The 22,026-nt window shown below is 33.1% G+C and overlaps 1 protein-coding gene across 1 annotated transcript in view; it reads right to left on the bottom strand.

Annotated features, from left to right (window-relative positions):
• EYS (eyes shut homolog) overlaps positions 1 to 22,026 on the bottom strand; it is a 1,828,849-nt gene that overhangs the window by 1,149,755 nt on the left and 657,068 nt on the right. Inside the window, 3 exon segments of the mRNA XM_047734324.1 lie at positions 2,552 to 2,659; positions 2,853 to 2,949; positions 13,129 to 13,388. Coding sequence (XP_047590280.1) covers positions 2,552 to 2,659; positions 2,853 to 2,949; positions 13,129 to 13,388 — 465 coding nt within the window.

Below are 22,026 nucleotides of genomic sequence, written 5' to 3'. Positions count from 1 at the left end.
GTTTTTTGTTTTGTTTTCCTTCACAGTCCCTGAATATATAGTGTAGTCAATATACTTAGTAACAGAATCTCCACATGGGAATAAGAGCTATTATGCAGAAAGCCCATCTGGGAGATCTTGAAATGTCCCTTTAGACTTATCAAGATTTTAAATTGAAAGCAATTCTGTATCCCTATGGGACTTCTAGTGATTAGTGTCCCCTCAAAGGCTTTTCAGTTCCAGGGGTGGTTATTCAAAGCATGTCTCCATTTACTTCACTAGATTGGACAGTGCAAAAGCCAGGTGGCCACAGAAAATAATAGAAATAATAGAAGATTATCAGAAACCTAAGCAGGTTGTGATATAAATTGTGAGAGGAATTCTAGATGTTAGATCTCTATTAAGATAATCAAATATATCCCTTGGAATCTGGAGAGAAATGGTGACCTGGCAAATGAGTCTTATTCATCCTAATCAATGTGTATCCAGTTGAATTTGTCCAACTGTTATTTTTTCGAAAGATATTTTAAAAGATCTAATGAAGATATATCAATTATCTTCAAATTGATCTACAAATTCAATAAAATTCCAATAAAAATTCTACCAGTCTTTCTTTCTTTGTTTAGATGTAAGGATTTATACAATACATGTTGATTGTAACAGAACAAAACTGTCAAAAATAACTAAAGCTTCCTAAAGGAGATAAAAATATGAGATTTCTTGCCTTACCAGTATTGAGATATTTCAAAGGTAAGTAAGTGAGATGTATGGTACTGGCACACGGACAGCTAATTGAACTAAGGAAACAGAATAGAGGCAAAGAAATAGACATATTTGTATATGGGGACTTGTTCTGCAACCAAGAAAGCAATGCAGGTCAGGCCAAGCAGTAAGTAATAGATGAAGTTATTCAATACATATAGCAGGCATAATTAGTTAATCATATGCAAAAATGAACTTAAAATTCCTACCTATACACACACACACATGCACACATGCATGCAAAATTTTCAGATAAATTAATTTAAATAGAAAGGGTGAAACTTTAAATATTTCAAAAGGAAATATAAGCAAGATTCTTTTGTCCTAGAATAAACTTTTTTAAAAATATTGAACCACTCCTGAATCCCTGGAATAAATCCTACTTGATCATGGTGAATGATTCTTTTTAAAGTATTACTGGATTGGGTTGCTAATTTTAATGTATTATTGGATTGAGTTGCTGTTGAGGATTTTTGCAACTATGTTCATCGGAGACATTGACCTGTAGTTTTCTTTTCTGTGTATTTTCTTTATCTGTTTTTGTTATCGGGTAATGCTGGCTTCATAGAATGCATTTGGAAGTTTTCTTTCCTCTTCTATTTTTTGGAAAAGTTTGATAAGAATAGCTATTGGTTCTTCTTTAAGTAGAGTAAACATTTTTAAATGAGATAAAAAGGCAAACCATAAGCAAACTGATTAATTTGATTACATTAAAATTAAAGCTTAGCACTCAAAACTTATCATAGAGAAGGTAAAATGTCAATCTACAGTCAATAGAAATATTTTCAGTAAATACAACTAATAAAAGCAGTAATAACCAAAATATATAAAGATTCTTACAAATCAATAAGAAGAAAACATAAATGGGAAGATGCCATAAATAGACATTTCTAGAAAGGAAAAATTGAATTTCTTAAAATGGATGAAGGAATGCTTAAACTCATAAGTTATGATGGGAACTCAGGAAAAAAAAAAAAAAACAAAGATATATAATTTTACACACAGCAGATAAGCCCAAATGGAATATCTAAGAATGTAAATAGGGACACTTACTCATTTTCACTAAGAGTGTGAATATTCCATTTTCAAAGTAAAATGGAAAAAAATGATATAATACGTGTGAAAACATCTACCCAATGATCCAACTATTCCATTTCTAGGTATGCAATCTAAACTAACACTAGCACTTGTGTACTTGGGGAAATATTTGAAAACCTTAAGAGTATTATTTATCTCTAAGAAAGAAGAGTCAAATAACCCAGATATCTATGGCCAGAAGACTGATACAGAAATGTTGACACATATTTAAATGGAATATTGTACAACAGTTAAAAATGAACAACAGATGCAGAACTGTCATGTTCAACATAATGAATTATTTCTGAAGACTAAACACAATATTATTTCAGTTATATTAAATGCTAACTAAGTGTTTTGTTGAGGTAGGTATACAAATAGTTAATACTATAAGGCAAGAGATGGGTCAAATAGATGATGGGGATGAAGGAGGGCACTTGTGAGGAGCACCAGGAGTTGTATGGAAGGGTTGTATCAGTATATTATACGCCTGAAACTAATATTACACTGCGCTAACTGAAATTTAAATAAAAACTTAAACATAAAATCTTTGTTCAACAACAAAAAAATTCAGGATATTCAATATGGTTGGGGGGAAAAGTAGAGGAGTACTTGGGGATAAGCACAAGTATATTGGGAAGGTTCTGCTCAAGTTGAATGATAGGCAAATATATGTTCATTTTATTTTTTAAATATCATATACAAAATAATTAAGTAAAATATAGCTTCTAACCTGTTTGCCAGATCCACACAGGTCCCATTATTTTTGCAAGGTCTAGAAGAACACTCATTTGTTTCAAGTTCACATAGAGTTCCAGAAAACCCAGGTCTGCAAACACATCTTTTAAACAAGAAATTTAATACCTCCATTAGTATAAACACATAAAGTCAAAGCTTCAAATAATTGTAGCATGGCAAATTTTTAATAACCAGAAATGTTGTTCAATTTGTCAACTGAAATTATAAACATGGATGTGTTTAGATACATCTAGATGCATAAACTTGTATCTCATTATTTTTTTGGTTTTCTCTACCTGAAATTGTTGACCCCATCTTGACAGTCACCATAATTCTGACAGGGAAGGGAGAAGCACTCATCCACATTAATTTCACAATGTTCACCCTCAAATCCTGCAAGGAGAGATGAAATGGATATAGATGAGCAATCTGCACTTTAGAGTGTGAAAATCAGTCAGTGCTAAAATGAAGAAAATGCTCTTAGTGGAAGCTTAGAAAAAAATATGTATTACATAAAGAAAGAAAATACCTCATCTCTGGCTTCTCATCTCTAATTCACATAACATAAATAAAGTTATGCTAGTTTCTAATAAGCAAGTTCAAAGGAAAGAATTAAGAAAGGAATACTTTACTGAATCCTTTGGAAAAATAGGGTGTTGCAAATGTTGCTATTATTTTAAGGTACTTAAATGTTTGAACAAGAAGAAATGAAACAATTTGGAAAGCAAATGAATTAATGTGATGGCCAATCTTAAAGTAAAATTGAGCTTCAGCAATCAAATTTATTCAAGACAGCAGATGAGGCAAATTATTTAATTACTTTCCATATCCAAGTGATTCAAAGAAAACAAATTATTTTGATTCATAGCTACATAATCACTCATCCATTTAAGCACATGCCAGTTATGTTTTTTTAAAAAAATAACAAAGAATATGAAAAAAAATTATGCAGACTTGTAAGAGGCAGTTGTAATTATTTAAACACATTTGTGTCAGAAAAAATCAGTAATACATTAAAGGGATGCCTGCGTGGCTTGGTCAGTTAAGCATCTGCCTTTGTCTTAGATCATTATCCCAGAATCCTGGGATCGAGTCCCACATCAGGCTCTTTGCTCAGCAAGGAGCCTGCTTCTCCCTCTGCCTGCCTCTGTCTCTCTCTGACAAATAAATAAATAAAATCTTAAAAAAATAAATACAATAATAAATAAAATAATAATACAGTAAATAAATAAATAAAATACAGTAAAATAAATAAAATACAGTAAATATTTTAATATTTATAATTTAAACAATTACTTCCCTGATTATATATAATTATATAAAACAAAATATATTCTGTTATACTAATTTTTTCTTGCTAATATTTTTTTCAATACTAGTTAGAAAATATGTGAAAAAAGATTTTCCTTTCTCTTACTTTTTCTCAATGCTATAACTAAGTACCAAATAATTGCAGTGATATTATAAATGACAATATCTACTCAGACTTTTTAGTCTAAAGAACAGAAGGTCATTCACATTGTTCTACAAAACCTGCATTTATTATTGCATACACATAGGCTAGGATCTGAAAGAGCGGGTTACACAGAAATGGCCATCTTCCTTCCCTAACACCACCTCATGACGTCTCTCCTTTCAATCTTCAAATATCTCTTCATGTTGAAAGCTTCAAGTCACTTAGAATATTGGCATGCAGATGATATAGCATAGCTTCCTTGATCTCTATTTCTATATCATTATCTTTTAGCTTGGCATCTACTGCAGGGTGGAAAATCCTCTGTACTTCCTCACTTAAGAGTTCCGCGGGAGAACATAGGATAGTCTTACTTTATCCATTCACACCGTGCTATAAGCCACTGCCATTCTCTGTGGTGCCTACCACGAAGTCAAGGGGCAAACTTGCTTCTACCTGGAGTTTGGGAAGGGGGCATTACCTCTCATAAAATCTGGCTGCCTCTTTCGTAGGAAATAATATGGAAACCTAAAAACTACAAAAGAAGGCAAGAGTAAAAAGGAACACAGTAGAGATACAAGTACTACAGAAAGTAGAAAACAAATAGCAAGATGATCCATTTAAAGCCATATACATCAATAATTACATCAAATGTGGTTTAAAAAAAATTTTTTTTTTCAGGGGCGCCTGGGTGGCTCAGAGGGTATAAGCCTCTGCCTTCAGCTCCGGTCGTGGTCCCGGGGTCCTGGGATCGAGCCCCGCATCGGGCTCTCTGCTCGGCGGGGAGCCTGCTTCTCCCTCTCTCTGCCTCTCTGCCTACTTGTGATTTCTCTGTCAAATAAATAAATAAAATCTTAAAAAAATTTTTTTTCAATAAAAGGCAGAGTCAGCTAGGCTAAATAAAATAGCACAACCAACTACATGGTTTCTAAAGGGAATTTGCTTTAAATATAGAGATGATGATGAGTTAAAAATAGGAAGATGCACCAAGAAACACTTAAAAGAAATCTATAGTGCCTACGTGTCTAGCAGATCAGGCAGTCTTTAGGTCAGGTATCATTATTAATTTGTCGTATTTTTTTTTCTTAGTTATCAAAGCTTTCAAGTTTAACTCTGAAGTTGCACGCTTGTAATTTCACCCATGCAGTCAGTATTGTATCCTCACTATTAAAAACAAAATTAAAGAGTTATTTCCAAGTTAATATGGTTCTCTTAATTTTAGGTAAGCGAGTTATAATTCCAACACATTTCACCATTCATCAATCACCACTGCTATCATATTTAAATTATAAATGTTACAGTAAATTATAAATAACATAATAAGCTTTTTCTTTTTCTTTCTCTCTTTTTTTTTTTTTTTTAAGATTTTATTTATTTGACAGAGAGAGAGAAATCACAACCAGGCAGAGAGGCAGGCAGAGAGAGAGGGGAGGAAGCAGGCTCCCCTCGGAGCAGAGAGCCCAACGCAGGGCTTGATCCCAGGACCCTGGGATCATGACCTGAGCCAAAGGCAGAGGCTTTAACCCACTGAGCCACCCAGGCGCCCCAATAAGCTTTTTCTTTAAATGTTTGTGGGTTTTTTTTTTGTTTGTTTTTGTTTTTGTTTTACAAGTTGAAGATTTAGAAAGTTGGATGCATTACACCATTCCTATTTTTAGCATGACTAGCTTTCTCTGGGAGGCAGGGTATTTTGACACTAATGTATTCCTTAGAAATGTTCTTTGAGGCACTGGGACTCAGGGGCCTTGACTAGCTGGAGAAGTAGTACCAGTGTGCCCTCCTGAGTTCAGCTGGGCTGATAAATCGGAAGAACACTCAGAACCTACAAACTCGGGAAACTCACAGAATAACCTTGTTTTCTGCGATTTTGCCTTATTCATTTAGTTTGACATTTCTGGCATGGAGCTTTGTTACCAACCAGCAACATATGTCAATGGGCTGAGGAAATTAGATTGCTAAAATGCAGTAGACATTGGGAGAAAAAACATAAAGGAGACATGGACTGCATTTAAAATAAACCAAAGTTTTACTGAGAAAGCTTGTGTTCGGGGGATTTAAAGGAGAAAGAAATGCATATATATATATATTACACTTTCTTTCCATAGTCCTTGGTGTTAGAAGTATTTGTTTGTGTGAAGGGTATTTGTTTTGAATATATGCAGTGACAGCTAAAAGTCTGTCAAAGCTTTAAGTATATTGAATTTGTTCTATGCTACTCTCCTGTTTTTTTATCCCTATCCAGAATTCAGCTGACTCTATTACCTGCAATAGAGTTCTTTACACAAAAATAATAGGACATTCTATGTCTTGGATTCTCTTATCTTTTTCTTATAATGGCTTAGCTATATCTTGTCATAGAGAATGCCTGTCACTGATCAATATTTTTACATCTTTCCATCCCCCAAAATATTTTTTTTATAAAGATTTTATTTATTTATTTGTCAGAGAGAGAGGGAGAGAGAGCAAGCACACGCAGACAGAATGGCAGGCAGAGGCAGAAGCAGGCTCCCCACTGAGCAAGAAGCCCGATGTGGGACTCGATCCCAGAACTCTGGGATCATGACCTGAGCCAAAGGCAGCTGCTTAACCAACTGAGCCACCCAGGCATCCCCAAAATATTTCATAAGTTACTAAACTCATGTTTAGGAGCCAAATCAATGTAGATTATAGGTATAATTTTTTAAAATCACTTAATATTTTCTATTTCTAAAAAATTTCACTTTTTATTTCATTCTCTAGAGGGGATGGCATAGAACAAAGTACATTAACAATAGTTAGATTTTCATGAAACTTTATGAGGAAACATTTTGTCATCTGGTCTAGACCTTGACGACTTTCACATTAGAAGTAATACCACTTGGAATAATTAGGAATGAAAGTAAGTAGGGAAAAACTAAATATAACTTTCATGTATTCAATAAGTTAGCGTTAAAATCATACATTTTAAAATAAAAACTAAAAATATTAAAAAATGACCTTTTTCAAAAGCATTAGAAAGACATTATTTTTGTTTTTTTCTTAATTGAAAAATTAATTTACCTAGATTTTAAAGCTTTATGAAAACAAGAAAAAAATAAAGATTTCTCTCGGTGAGTCAGAATTTTTTAAAATACTGTTTTATTTAAAAATAATAAATATTGTTTTATTTTTATTTGAAAACATGAGATACAAATGTTAGCATTCTTGAAAAATTAACCAACTATTACAAAACAGTTGCAGATTAAATCCAAACATTATGAGATATGACAAGATAGAACTAATATTTCTAATAAGCCTAATAAGGTTTTTTAACACTAATTTTAAGAAAAATTTTTAAAATATGAGTATGAAAGCTCATATTTTATTTTATTTTAAAGATTATTTGTTTATTTATTTGACAGAGAGAAACAGAAAGAGAGGGCACACAAGCAGGGGGAGTGAGAGAGGGAGAAGCAGCCTTCCCCCAGAGCAGGGAGTCCGATGTGGGCCTCAATCCCAGGACTCTGGGATCATAACCTGAGCCGAAGGCAGACGCTTAACAACTGAGCCACCAGGTGCCCTAAAAGCTCATATTTTAAAATATAACTAATAATTAACATATGTTAATGTTAATGTTAATATATGTTTTCGTTGAAGAATTTCCCTAGTATAAATATCTACAGCCATTTAAACCTAATAGACACATGCTACCACACAAGCACATGTTTTTAATTGTCAAAAAGAGTAATTTTTAATTTAGATAAACTATATTGTCAAGTGACACATTTATTTGGTATTTGAAATTATACGCCTTAAGTAATGTGGCATTACCATAATAACAGTATATGTACCAGAGTAATAAACGTGTTTAAGTGCTACTGCTTGCCTCCTCTGGTACTACAAATCCATGGAGCTTAGAATCCTGATTATAAATCAATAGCACATGTAAATGATCTAATTTTTCCTTCTACTAAGACATTTTACAAGCACTCTTTGCCACATTTAATCCTTTGTGAAGTGTCATTAAAAAAAAAAAACAAAACAGAAAACTTTTGCTTCTTTCACGTTGGAGACATATGGATGAAATGGCTACATTTGGAAACTAAGCCCTTTAAATTAAATCGAAAGTATTGGATAGTGTGATGTTCTTGCCTATAAACTGAGACATAATTCAGAGTAGAAAGATAAAGAAGTTTTCCTAAAGAAAATAGTAGAAAATAAATATTTTTTAAGCATAAGATGATTTTAGATCTCTCACTATATACACACACATGCTAATAACGGAGACTGACTGCATGCTAGACACGCATCGGCATGCATATTATCTAAAGTCCTCTCTATCTCTGTAAACCTCATATCATTCTTTTTTTTTTTTTTAAGATCTTATTTATTTATTTGATAGAGAGAGAGAGAGACAGCGAGAGAGGGAACACAAACGGGGAATGTGGAAGGAAGAAGCAGGCTCCCTACCAAGCAGGGAGCCTAGTGCAGGGCTTGACCCCAGGACTTTGGGATCATGACCTGTGCCGAAGGGAGGCGCTTAACCGACTGAGCCACCCAGGTCCCTCATATCATTCTTTTTTTTTTTTTAATATTTTATTTATTTGTCATAGAGAGAGAAGCGAGAGTGAGCACAGGCAGAGGCAGAGGGAGAAGCAGGCTCGCTGCCAAGCAAGGAGCCCGATGTGGGACTCGATCCCAGGACGCTGGGATCATGACCTGAGCCGAAGGCAGCTGCTTAACCCACTGAGCCACCCAGGTCCCTCATATCATTCTTATAATCCATTTATACCGGCCTGCAAGTCGAACTCAGTTTATTCAACTCTTGTTCTTAATTCTCTTTCCCTTTACTATACACATTAGATAGTCCTCTTTTGATCACATACACTATAAATAAAAATACTAACTTATAAAAGGAATGTCTATTTACTGGTAGCCTAGCTGGGAAGGATACCTAGCAGTTTTCAGAGTTTAAGAAAGAACCATAGTAACCGCCAGGACCAGTTCTTTCACAAACTTTTCTCTCTTACTGCATTCAGATCTCCCTGTGAAGGGAACATGGTGTTGGCTGCACCAATTGTAAAACTAGCAAAAAGTGAAAGCTTTTTTTCTCTTATCATCAATTCCAAGGAAAGGCTCTGAATGCCAACATTCCAGTCCTATGCTGACATGGATCAATCATAATTGCCAGAGAGATGGAAACTTCTCTCTTAGTTTGAGTTTCCCAAAACAAGAATATGAGGTAATAATATGCATACAAGTAGCTTATTTGAAAGGTGATCCTGGAAATTATTGCAAGAGAATGGAGAAATAAAATAGGGGAGAGAGGGGCTTAATGAGCTGGTTAGTTTACTGTGGGCAATGAAGTCTCCAAGGCTGCTGGGGATCCTCTTAGAAATCATGTGGAACATAACTCAAGAGTTGTCACACTACATAAAAAAGGTGGGGTGGGGCGCCTGGGTGGCTCAGTGGGTTAAGCCGCTGCCTTCGGCTCAGGTCATGATCTCAGGGTCCTGGGATCGAGTCCCGCATCGGGTTCTCTGCTCGGCAGAGATCCTGCTTCCCTCTCTCTCTCTGCCTGCCTCTCCATCTACTTTGATCTCTCTCTGTCAAATAAATAAATAAAATCTAAAAAAAAAAAAGACTTATAAAAAAGGTGGGGTACGCATCCGCAAAGTAAGAGAAAACTCTTACTATGTTGTACTTTAATGGTTAGTTAATTTATGTGTCTCTCCTTGAACTTTAATTACTTGATGGTGTGTCTCTGCCATGTTTAATTTCCCCAGAACCTACCTCAAGACTTGACACATGGTAAGAAATCAATAATGGTTGCTGAATCAGTTAATAAAGAATACATTTTTTTTATATTTCTAGAACACTACCAACATGCAGCTACAAGACTGGCATGTGTTATATATAGAGCATAGTGCAGAGAGGCAAAAAAAAAAAAAAAAAGTGTAGTATAAAATAAATGCTGAGGTGTGTAAATTGATTGCATACTAAATCGCCAAAAACTAACACTATAAGGTACTAGTGTAAATCCCATTTACTTCTAGGAATCTTATGAAATTATATTTGTCTTTCTATGTGCTATTTTTATACTTACTAAAGCAGTGATTTTTTAACCACAGAAATTGTTTAAACAAATAGGATTTTATATAAAACAAGCCTGTATTGAATTATTAACTGCTAAATGCTTTTCTGTCTACCTATTTTCCACTAGAAAATGTTCAATGTTCATAGGGACCAAATTAACTCACCTCCATTCTAAATAGAAGACAGAAGCACAGCCCTTACTTTCTCCTGCAAAACATGTTCACCATAGTTCTAGTGTTTTACTACAGCTCTAATTTTTAAGTAGCTCACATTGTACCCAAACGGATTAGATTGTTTTGACTATAAGTTTCAATCACACTAAGCAAAATAGTTTACTTGGTGAGCATTCAGTTTGGCATAAATCAAAGTATCAGTTATTCTAGTTGCTGGTTCTTCAGAGTGCATTTTAATGCCATTTATAATTTAGTTGATTAGTACATAGTCACATTACTACTCTGGCTTTGGGATTTTATTTATATTCATATTTAAATTGTGACAGACCCTGTAGGCTGACTAATAACCGTGAACAGAATTTCAAAAATGCATATGCTGAACTCCAAGGCCTTAAGCCTTAAGTCTCTTTTCTTGTGATGCCCTACATTCTAGTCACTTGGCAAAAACAAACAGCTTGCAAAGAATTCCAGTGGAGCTTCCAAATCCTGTATCTGTATAAGAGGTTAAGTCTTGGAATTCTTTGTGGTTTAAAATTTCACTACTTTTAAAATGAAATTTGATTAGAATATTTTCCGTAAAAAATAATATAATGGCTTTGGTGTAGATCCTATTTCAAACAACAGGTATTAAAATAACTCAGGGCATAGTGTCTAAAATATTCCACAGTCAACCTCTTTATAATATTCTGAGGTAGCTTTTTAAAGTAATGTCACAGGCTTCAGTTATTGATCTGCTACAGAGGTTGAACAACTAAAAGCAAGAGTAAGTAAAAATTTTGTATAGTAGTTAGATCTCATTTACACAAACTTAGTCCTATAATTTCTTAGGTTTAGAAGTATTTTTCAATTTCAAATATATATATGTATATACATATGTGTATGTATATATATATACACACACACACACACACACACACACACTTGCAAAACAGTTTAGAAACAATGTACTCTTCACATATCTCTTTGTGCTGAATCATAATTAGAAAGTGACAAACACATGATTCATTGTGCCTACCTGCTACTGTATCCAAAGCATTAATTTGAAATGGTCATATTTCTCTGAAAGCCTTAAGTATAATGATGAAGTTCCAAGAAGACAAACAAGATTTTACTAATATACAATGGTGAAATCTAAATTGTCCTCAGGATATTTTTGTGATACCCGTGAAGCTGGAAAATCTTATTACTAATTTGATAGTCGTTGATAAGATTTTATGATATCTCTGAACTTTTTTTCCCTCACCCTACAACAGGAATCTTACTAGATTATATAAATTCATTAAATGCATTTATTAATTGCACATAAATTCAAAAATTTTACATCAAAAAACATGCTCACCTTGTAGAAAACTCTCTTTGGTGAAAACAGAGGAAGTTTTATTTTAATTGAAGAAATATGCTGCTACTTCTCATTAAATATTACTTATATTCTGAGACTATTAGTTTGCTAAGTAAAGCATTATGGATAATTCTGCTGAATAAATGAGCTCCTCCCCTGCTACTGAATACTATTTCAAAAAGTTTCACTCTCAATGTTTGTTAAAAGGTAATTATCCACCTAATTTATGTACTTTATAATTACTGAGGTTTGCAGGGTATCAAACGTCCCCCTCACATTTTTTCCTATCTTGCTTTTCCTGACACATTCCTGCAAACAGGTGTCTGTCCATATGCCTTGTATGCCCGCATTATTTGCTTTGTAAAGCCCATGTCACTTTTGCAAAAACAATTACTAATGGCTCTCCAGTTTATAGTTCCAATCCCTCAGAAGGTCCAGAAGTTTTTGTCATGTACATACATTCAAGGACTTGCCTCTAGAGACTTGTAATTATCCTATACCTCAGGAAATTCTAGAGGCTTATAAAAACAAACAGGAACAGCTTTGACTAAGATACCAATTAACTGATATAGTCTAAGCTGACCTTTTAGGACAGAAGAGTAAACAAGTATTGTCCTTATCTTTAATTAACCTCTTTTCTAGTAGAATAACAAGGAAAGAGACATGAAGCCATGAATTGGTATTAGGAAATAAATATTAGTTGTAGACTCTTACACACAGTGTGATTTTTATATTGTGCTTATGACACACTCCTGTTACACTGAAAACCTACAGTGTGCTAGTTTTATGGCAGAGGCATTCCTGTTGAAGATGGTAACAGCTCTTCAGAAGCAAGCAGTACATGAGCAGTAAACATTTATATAGATCACCTGTGCACTAATCAGACCTCTTTCAGTTACATCTGAAGAGATCCTAATGAAGCGTCTTTCAAACTGTGTAAGTTATTATTGGCTGATATGACCCAGAAAACCAGAAGTAACTTGCTTCAGGAACAGCTGGATTCAGGAGTGCCAATAATGCTCTTTAATCTGCCGGTTCTCTATCCCCTTCACAGACTCTATTTTATGGTACAAAGTAGCCACCAGAGGCACATGACACTGGCTTAGCCAACAAAGTGGAAATAATTGGTGTTCATAGATAAGTCCATGAAAAAAGTTACAGTGAAGCATTTGATTACCCTATATTCTATCTATGCTTATTTCTAACAGCTACTGTTAGGAACACTACATAAACAAGATTATTCAGGAAAAAGAAGCTGTTAATAAACAATGGGAAATTTCTTTAAAAAAACAAACAAAAAAGACCAAAAACTACAAAGTTTTGTTCCCCTCCCCTCCCCCCATCGTCCCTCCTCACCATACTAGTTAGGCTAACTTTTTAGATTATTTCTCTAGTCTGTTTATAATACCTATATTTGGAGTCAAATAATCCTTAATTCTCCGATACATGTAAGTTTTCTCTCACCCATTTTTAAGGAGCCATAATCTCATAAAAACAAAATAAACCAAACAAACAAAAAGTGAAAAAAAATTAAAACAAATATAAGCTCTTACCTTCTCTACACACACAGGAATGAGTTCCATCTACCAAAGTCAAACATGTTGAGTTGTTTCTGCAAGGGTCACTGACTGGATCACAAGGGTTATAGTGTTGATGGCAAAATTTTCCAGTATAAAAGGGTGGACACAGGCATACAAATTGCCCAGGAATGGTAGACTCATGACAAAGAGCTCCATTCATGCATGGGTCAGAGTCACATTCATTTATTTCTTCACTACAGTTTTGTCCAGTCCATCCAGATGTACACTCACAGCTGAAATAAAGTTTTAAGAAGTATGAACAGTACTGTTTCAAACTTATTCTTTGCATTTTAATGAATTATTTCACTGAACTAATATGTGGCATTTTTATTTATAACAAGATTAAGAAATTATACATACTTTAAAAACATTATTTGCCTAATTTCCTGAGACAATTCAATGTATATTGTTGCAAGACTCACTTCAATGGCTAAAATAAGATTTAAGAAGCATTTGGTAAATTCCTAACATAGTAGGCCACTGAAACAGATAAGAGAACAACTATGCTACCAATTTCAATTTTCACAACTATTGAGTTTAATTACCAATTGAGAAAACTTCCTCAATTATTTCTTTTATGTAAAATAATTTTCACTGTTTAAAAGACTGAGATGATATTTAATTCAATATCTTTAGCAACATGTTACGCTTATAATCACCAGAGTATTTATAACAAGGTGTTCCTTTATGCTAAGCATCTGGATTTCATTCCAGTTTTTGCCTGCTTTTAAAAACATCTTTTCTCTAATATTTGAATAATGTGGGAAAACTGAACAGAAATCAAATAAATGAAAAGTAAAGCATTTGGATCTTGTCTGTACCTCACAGACTCTAGCTCAGTCTAACTGTCAACCATCTAGCATCTGTCATTCTCTCAGAAATTATTGAGTTCAAAGAGCACTATACTATCAGTTATTTACTAATCCTGCACATAACTTCATCTTCCCCTAAAATTTGCTTGTCATACCCTTTAGAAGTTTTTATAAATAAAAATTATAAACATTTCCATGATTAGCCTCCACTAATTAAACTTCTGGCTCCCCAGTGTGAATCTGAATCTCCATATTCTCATGTATATAATATATGCTGAAAATACTATAAATATTAATTGATATACGATCTTCAGTTGGAATCATATAGGTTTTCCTGAATTCTTTCATTTGGGAAATTGAAGATCAAAGAGCTTAATGAAATTGGTAATCTCAGAGAATTATTATAAAGATTAAATGATATAATGAATAAAAAGTATATATAGTGCCTGATAGCAACAATGTCTACCTACCTATGGTGGTAGCTAGGTGCTGTCACAGAATTTTAAAAAGCAATTTTAAATTGAAATTTTAAATTTTAAAAAGAATTTTAAATAAAATATGCATCTCAACAATTAGGATTGCTTTAATTTCTGTGGTACTTTTCATTTATTTGTCAATCACATCTTATTTTAAAATGGTCAAATGCATTATTCAATTTGATACCTCCAATAATGTTTTGAAATAAGTAGGAGAGGTGTTTTTTTTTTGTTCGTTTGTTTTGTTTTTTCGTTTTTAATTCTCACTTTATAGATGAGATAGCCAGAAGTGCAAAGGAGAAAAATGACTCATCCAAAGTCACCTGGTTGGCAAACTTGGGATCTGAAGCCTAGAACACTTCCTTCAAGTTTCTCTATTTTCTTTCTTTTAATTTTCTCTTTCTTGAAGGTTTCAGTTATAAGACTATCCAATATCTTGTGAAACAATGTTAAAATTAAATATATCAAATCCCAGCAAAATAGCTTCAGTGCATTTACTTTACTTAAAGTAGCTTTACTTCTAAGTGGTATTGCATAAATATTTGTTTTTCTTTTTCTTGTATTCTTTCATGAGTACATAATTTCAACTTGACTACTTTAAAAGAGTTCCCTGTGAGTAACCAATAATACTTGAGTATTTAACATATGTGCTGACTGTTTGTTTTATCTTCTCAAATAACAGGTGGCCCAAGATTTCATGTGGTGTCCTTACAAGGATCAAATCCTCAGGAAAGCATCTGGCCATATGTGAATAGGACTGATGATGCCAAGGTGAGGCCTCTGGAGATGAATGGATATTTGTAGAAAATAAAGTTCTAAAAAACAAAGTCACTATTTATAACTAACAATCAGACCTATACATTTATATATTTGAATCTGCTTTTATATATGTCAGAGAAACTAGTCTCTGATGGATGGAGAAAAACACGTTTTATGTGAGAGCTCCAATCTGGTTTTTAGTTTGTATCATGAAATAATTTCAGGATTTAGTATGAACTGGCAGGATTTTCCAAACTCACAGCTAGAAGCAGAATTTTTATGGACTGAAATACAAAACAAACCAAAACACGTACTCTGTGACTTTTTGAATATACAATTTCCAGTAGTAAACACTTGAAAATGAATTTAATGTACTTAAAGGTAGACTAGTCTATTCTAATTTGCTATCTTCCTAGTGAGATAACCAAAAATTCACTGGCATAAAATACACTGAATTCCTTCTAAAACAACATTTCAATTCTTACATATTGACTGAAAGAACCAAAACTAACAATAGAAAATAAAGTAGATTTCATTGTTATAAAATATGACAAAGGAGTATTAAAAAAAATCATTAGCTTCAAAATCTTAATTGATTCACATTTCTAAATATTAACCATTCTATATATTTATCTCACCTTAAATATTGATATGCAATGACTAAATATTATTTGACAATATTTATATATATATTTTTATAAGTATACCAGCTTTTTTGGCTATAAACTTATCAATACAAATATCACAGTATACATAACTGAAAAGACTCTCTTCTTTTACTAGTTAATTTGCTCAATATTAATATTCACCATTACTTGTATGCAAAATAAAATCCCAATTGAAATTGGAAGGCAAAAAGGAAATGATAAGAACATAAATAAAAAATAGTATTATTGTATTTTTAATGTCTTAAAAAGTTAAGGGCACATAAAAAAGAAATAAAAAATACAGCTAATCAGCTAAATCATTCATTCTTTATTTTATTGTTTTATCCATTCACCTATTTGTTCATTCATTCAGTTATCTCATCAGGTATACCACTAAAAAAAAACTGTATCAATCATGTGTTAGGGGAATAGTATGGGTAATAGTATGTGCCACTGGGTGGCACAGTATGGCTTAGGTCAAGATCTCAGGGTCCTGGGATCAGCCCTGCATCAGGCTCCCTTCTCAGCAGGGAGTCTGCTTCTCCCTCACCACCTATCCCCTCCCCACAACTCACACTAGTGCCCTCTCTCTCTTTCTCACTCTCCTTCTCAAATAAACAAATAGAATCTTTAAAAAAATAATAATGAATTGTACAATGATCACTAGTATACTCTTGATCACTGCGATCCTTTTGGAAAAAAAAAATGTGGAAAACCAGTTAGCTCACTTAAACTGGTAAAATTTATCTCAAGTAAACCACTTATTTTATTAGTAAAATTAAAATTAGAAAACAGGACCAAAGACCATTCCAAAGAGCACCATGAAAGTGTAAAAATGTAAGACATAGAAAAGACTGATATAGGTGAAATGAAACAATGGAAACAGCCTAAAAAGTTACCGTAAGGTGAGGCTGAAAACTATAGCTATATGGTAGAGACAGAATCAGGTCACTATAGAGAGCAGAAGATGGATAAAATAGGGGGAACCTGGTAGCATGAAGATCATTCAGGAAGCTATTGTTTCATTTTTGGTAAGAGATTATGAGGACCTAAGTAAAGGCATTAATTAAGTATACCATATTTGAACTACATTTCTGATATAGACTGGAGAAGATTTGGACAATAATTAGTATAAGTTGATGAGGAAGAATAAGTAATGGGGAGTTTTTGGTGGATTTTAGCTTTAGTATTAGAAAGACAATGGTGCCATTTGGTGAGATAGGAAATGACAATAATGAAGATGGGAGAAGAGGGGAGGGTACTGATGCTTAATATATACTCACTTAACTGCATGATTTAAGATGCTGTCCTATATGTGATAAGAAATTCAAATAGTGAACTCTAGAAAAATCAAGCCTTGTGATAAAAATTCAAGAACCATTCTAACAACTATTATCAGCAATAAATTAGTGTCAAATAAATTTAACATTGGCCTTTTCATACAAAAATATAAAGCTAATTCATCAAAAATATAGAACAGTCCCTCTATATTGTGTGATATACTCTTCAATATTTTATATTGAACCTATATTTTATAAAACATCCCCTATATGGCAAAGAATAAGTAGGAAAAAAAATCATACTAGTCAGAATACCTACAAGCACTTGATTGTTAAAAACAATTCTTTCTTTTATGTGTTTTTTAAGGTTGAAGAGATTGAGTATGTGCTCTGCATGAATTCAAGGAATTCTATTTTAATATTAATAAAAAATGATCTTTTATACATATATATGTATTTATACATATTTATGTATATATATTATACATATATGTATATATAGACATTTATACATATATATGTATATATTTATTTATACTCATTTATACATATATATGTATATATATTATACAAACATATATAAAGATATACACTTTATGATTCGGGACACATACTATTCATCTATTTATAGACAACTTATAAATCACATATCTATACTAAAGGAACTATTTCTATATTTTTTTAAGCAAGTACATTTTGATGTAAATGAACTATTTGGATATTTCCTTGGAAAATTCTATTTAAATTATCTATGCATTCAAGTATTCTACATGATTTAATCTCTATGCTGTGTGAAGAAACAGTTGATCAATAGACTTTTTCAGAGTTGTTGAATTCAAGTTGTTGATCAGCATCTCCAAAAATAATTCTAGGGTTTTTCAAGATTCAAGGGATTCCTCATTTCATAGCAAGAAGCTGAAGTGTCAGCCAAGCAGAAATACAAAATGCATTAGGTCAAACCTCTAGTACATTCACATTTAAAACCTGAAGAAGATCTGGTGAAATGCATGTTGTATTTGCGAGAAAAGCCAAAATTCATACACTTAAAGCCAACTCAATGTTGGACAGTAAAAGCAGATGCACATTTTTGCCATAATAATCATAATACAGAAATGTAAGAATGGGACATTTGATCACTGAGACAGATGGTCAGATATTAGCAGGGATTTTTTAAAGCTAGACCAAACATAAGAAAATAATCTTGAAAGTGAATTTAAAAAAAAAAGAAAGTGACTTTTTTAATAACAATCTAAATAAGGTAGAATAAAATAGTTGCATAACAAGGCTGAATACAAGATAGTTGAAGCTACCATTCTCTGGGTTTACCTATTGATACAGGAATATGGCTAATACTACAAGCATGAATAACATGAATAATTGCATGATTCACCTTTAATTACAACCTCAATTTATATTTAAAATGTATAAATTTAGTATCTTTAAATTCTTATATTTTGTATTTCATTTTTGTGTTTTGACAGCATGTATGTATAAACAAAATAAATTGATGGCGTGTCAGTTTTCCTGAGCAAGGAAGTATTGCTTCTGGCTCTTGGTTTTTCCCAAAATGGATCCTTTGGACAAGTCAATGTAAGTTTGCTTTTAAGTATAATTTTCTAAATATTCAGATAAATTCATAGTTGTACCTTTTTACTCTTTAAATTTTTATCTAAATTTACATATGCATGTGAATGAGAATGTATAATATAAAGCATATACACTGTGTTCAAACACTAGTCAATCTGCATTTAAAATATATATATAACATATTAAATATATATAAAAATAAAAATAAAAATATAATGTAACAAATATATAATATATATAACATTTTATTTTGTTTTATTTTATTTTTTTAAAGATTTTATTTATTTATTTGACAGACAGATCACAAGTAGGCAGAGAGGCAGGCCAAGAGAGAGGGGGAAGCAGGCTCCCCGCCAAGCAGGGAGCCCAATGAGGGGCTTGATCCCAGGACCCTGAGATCATGACCCGAGCCGAAGACAGAGGTTTAATCCACTGAGCCACCCAGGTGCCCCTATAACATTTTAAATACAGTTGGAGAACTTATAAAATCATAAAATCTCTACATATATTCTTTTTCTTTCAAGTATAGTGTGACTAGGAGACAGACATTTAGAATACAAAATAAGAAGCAGAGTGTTATTTAAAGAAACGAAAGTACTGAGATATGGAACTTAAACAAATTTATGAACATTTTGAAAAATAATTCATAAATGTGTATTATGTCAGAAGTTTTACAGGGAGAAACATTTTAAACTCCAAATTTAATAAATGTCAGACTTTAAGTTTCAAAAGAAAATCAACTGAGCAAGCAAAAGCCTAAGTACTTTCATATATTTTGAAAATGTATTATAAGCAAATAAGAAATGAAATAAATCTTTAGTTTGTTGTTGGGACTAGCATTATAATAAAAGCTATATCTGTTATAAAATGTGTATTTGTATTTGATGTATATATGTATCAGCAATTTATACCCTAATTACTAATCATGCATTCTTAGTTCTAAGGTTGTATGCATATAATATAATTAACTATGGACTGTAGCTCAATTTTGGTTAGCCAATGCAAAAAATATGTGAAATAAACGTACTTAAGAGGAAAGCTAATAAGTATTTACAGACATAAAAATTATTATGGGCCCATTTTCCATTAAAATTTAAAATATCTCCTTTAAAATAATCTAGATAATATTCACACTGCCTTTTGTTTCTTCTTAAAGGAGGTATGAGATTATAGGAATAAATAAGGAGAATAGAGATGAGAAAAGAGAAAAAGGGAGAAGGATGGAGAAGTGGAGAAATCTCTTATAAAAAATGTCACTTCAGGGTCCCTTGTCTTATACGAGCTATGTGGCAGGTATCTGTATGTATGATCCTATTTCTTGACTAGACCTTTCTTGGCATTTGGCTAGTCAGTCCTTGGAAGCTTGCATAAATTGATGCTCCATAATAACTAAGGAAGAAATACCAGAATTATTATAGTAAACAGTGGGGAAAAATCAAAAGCTCAGAAAAATAAGCATGCTAAACTATATATTTTATGTAAGGGCACAAGACTGGTTTTGTTCTGTAAGAGGATGTGGAGATCACTCTTTTTATCAAAGTGGCATTACATATGCCTTTCAGAGGAGCATGAATTTCATTGAGAATCTTAGTCGTCCTTCGCACACAAAGACTGATGATAGGAGATACTGTTACCAAAATTGGTTTCTTGTGGAGTTAACAGGATCGGGGGGATTTCAAAGGACTAGGTAATGGCACATAATCTTTAGAGCAAATAGGGTAAAATTATAATGATCACTAACATTAGAGAGGTAGAAAGCGGGGTTCTGATCCTCAGAGACCCATGGTTATATGTCCTAAAACACATTGCCTCTAGAAGCAGGATAGATTAGTAGACAAGGATATTCTTCAATTTACATAATCAAAATAAATCAAGACTGGATAATGAGGAGGATGAGGGCAGCCTCCCCAGCTAAATATGATGATCCTTTGCCCAGATTTCAGACCTCAAACCCACTAGTTGAAAGAGAGGCCAGGTGCCCAGGAGAAAACACACTGTAACACAAGTTATATATATATAACAATGATTCCACCAACAGGATCTACAGTCATATTACTTTTGTAACTACATTTAGGAAGAAGAATGGCAAACATTTCAAGGATGTTGGACTTTCAACGTAACACTGAAATCTAAGTTTCAAAAATAAGTTTCATTGCCCTACTTTGAGAATGGAGGCATATGGAGGCAAGGGAATAAATGTACCTGACCCAGGCGTAGCCCACAGTGGGTCCACTAGTTCCAACTGACATTTCCCAGGCCGTAAATATATACTTGAAACAGACTTAATAGTTGGTAGAACTTTCACTCCATTTTTTTTTTTTTTTTGGCCTGGGGATTAGAATTATAAAGAATATTAATTGGGGAGCACCTGGATGGCTCAGTCTTTAAGAGGCTGCCTTTGGCTCAGGTCATGATCCCAGGGTACTGGGATCCAACCTTGCATCTGGCTCCCTGCTTGGTGGGAAGGGTGTTAGAACTTACTACTCATCCTTTTATAATTTATCCCCAGAAAAGAAGCTAAATACAATCCTAAGTAGCATTTTATAGAACTTATAAGAAGCAAATATATGTGAGGATATTCAGGTAAATTTTCCCTTCCTCCCTTCCTTCCTTCTCTCCTTTCCCTCTCTTCCTCCCTCCCTCCTTTCCTTCTTTTTTCATTTATTCATTTACCTTTATGGACAGGTATAGTGGTATAGTTGATACACACAAAAATTGCACACCTTTAGTGAGTATATCTTGAGTTTGGGCATATGCACACAACTGTGATACCATCATCATTATCAAGGTAATAAACATACATATCTCTTCCAAAACTTTCTTGTGTTCTTTTGTGTGTGTATGTGTTGTATTTTGTGTAAGAACACTTACCATGAGATTTATCCTCTTAACATATTTTGAAGTGTACAATACTATATTATTAACTATACGTGCTAGTGGATGTTATTCAACCTAGTACCGAACTCCTCATTTTCCCTGTTCCTGAGAATATTGGTGGCTGAAGGCTATAAAAGCTGGAAAGAACCACTTCACTCAAAGTCACTCTCTTTTTTACGACTGCTCATACCCAAAGACTGGTAGATGCAGGAATATAAAGCCTAAGCCCCCATGCCTCAATGTGGGACAACTCTACTGGGTCATCCCTGCTCTAGAGTTCCCAGTAGGACTGGGGAGCCTCCACTGTCTTTACATTGCAATTCACCTTCTGCTTCTGTCTGATTATGAATCTTTTTTAGGCCCACATATATTTTCTTTTTCAAAAAACTTTATTTTAATAAAAATGACATATAAAAGCACTGCACATACATCA

Source organism: Lutra lutra, chromosome 6, assembly GCF_902655055.1.
Source record: "Lutra lutra chromosome 6, mLutLut1.2, whole genome shotgun sequence".
Lineage (NCBI taxonomy): Eukaryota > Metazoa > Chordata > Mammalia > Carnivora > Mustelidae > Lutra > Lutra lutra.
The sequence above is the reverse complement of the archived record's forward strand: the minus strand, read 5'-3'. Positions and strand labels throughout refer to the sequence as shown.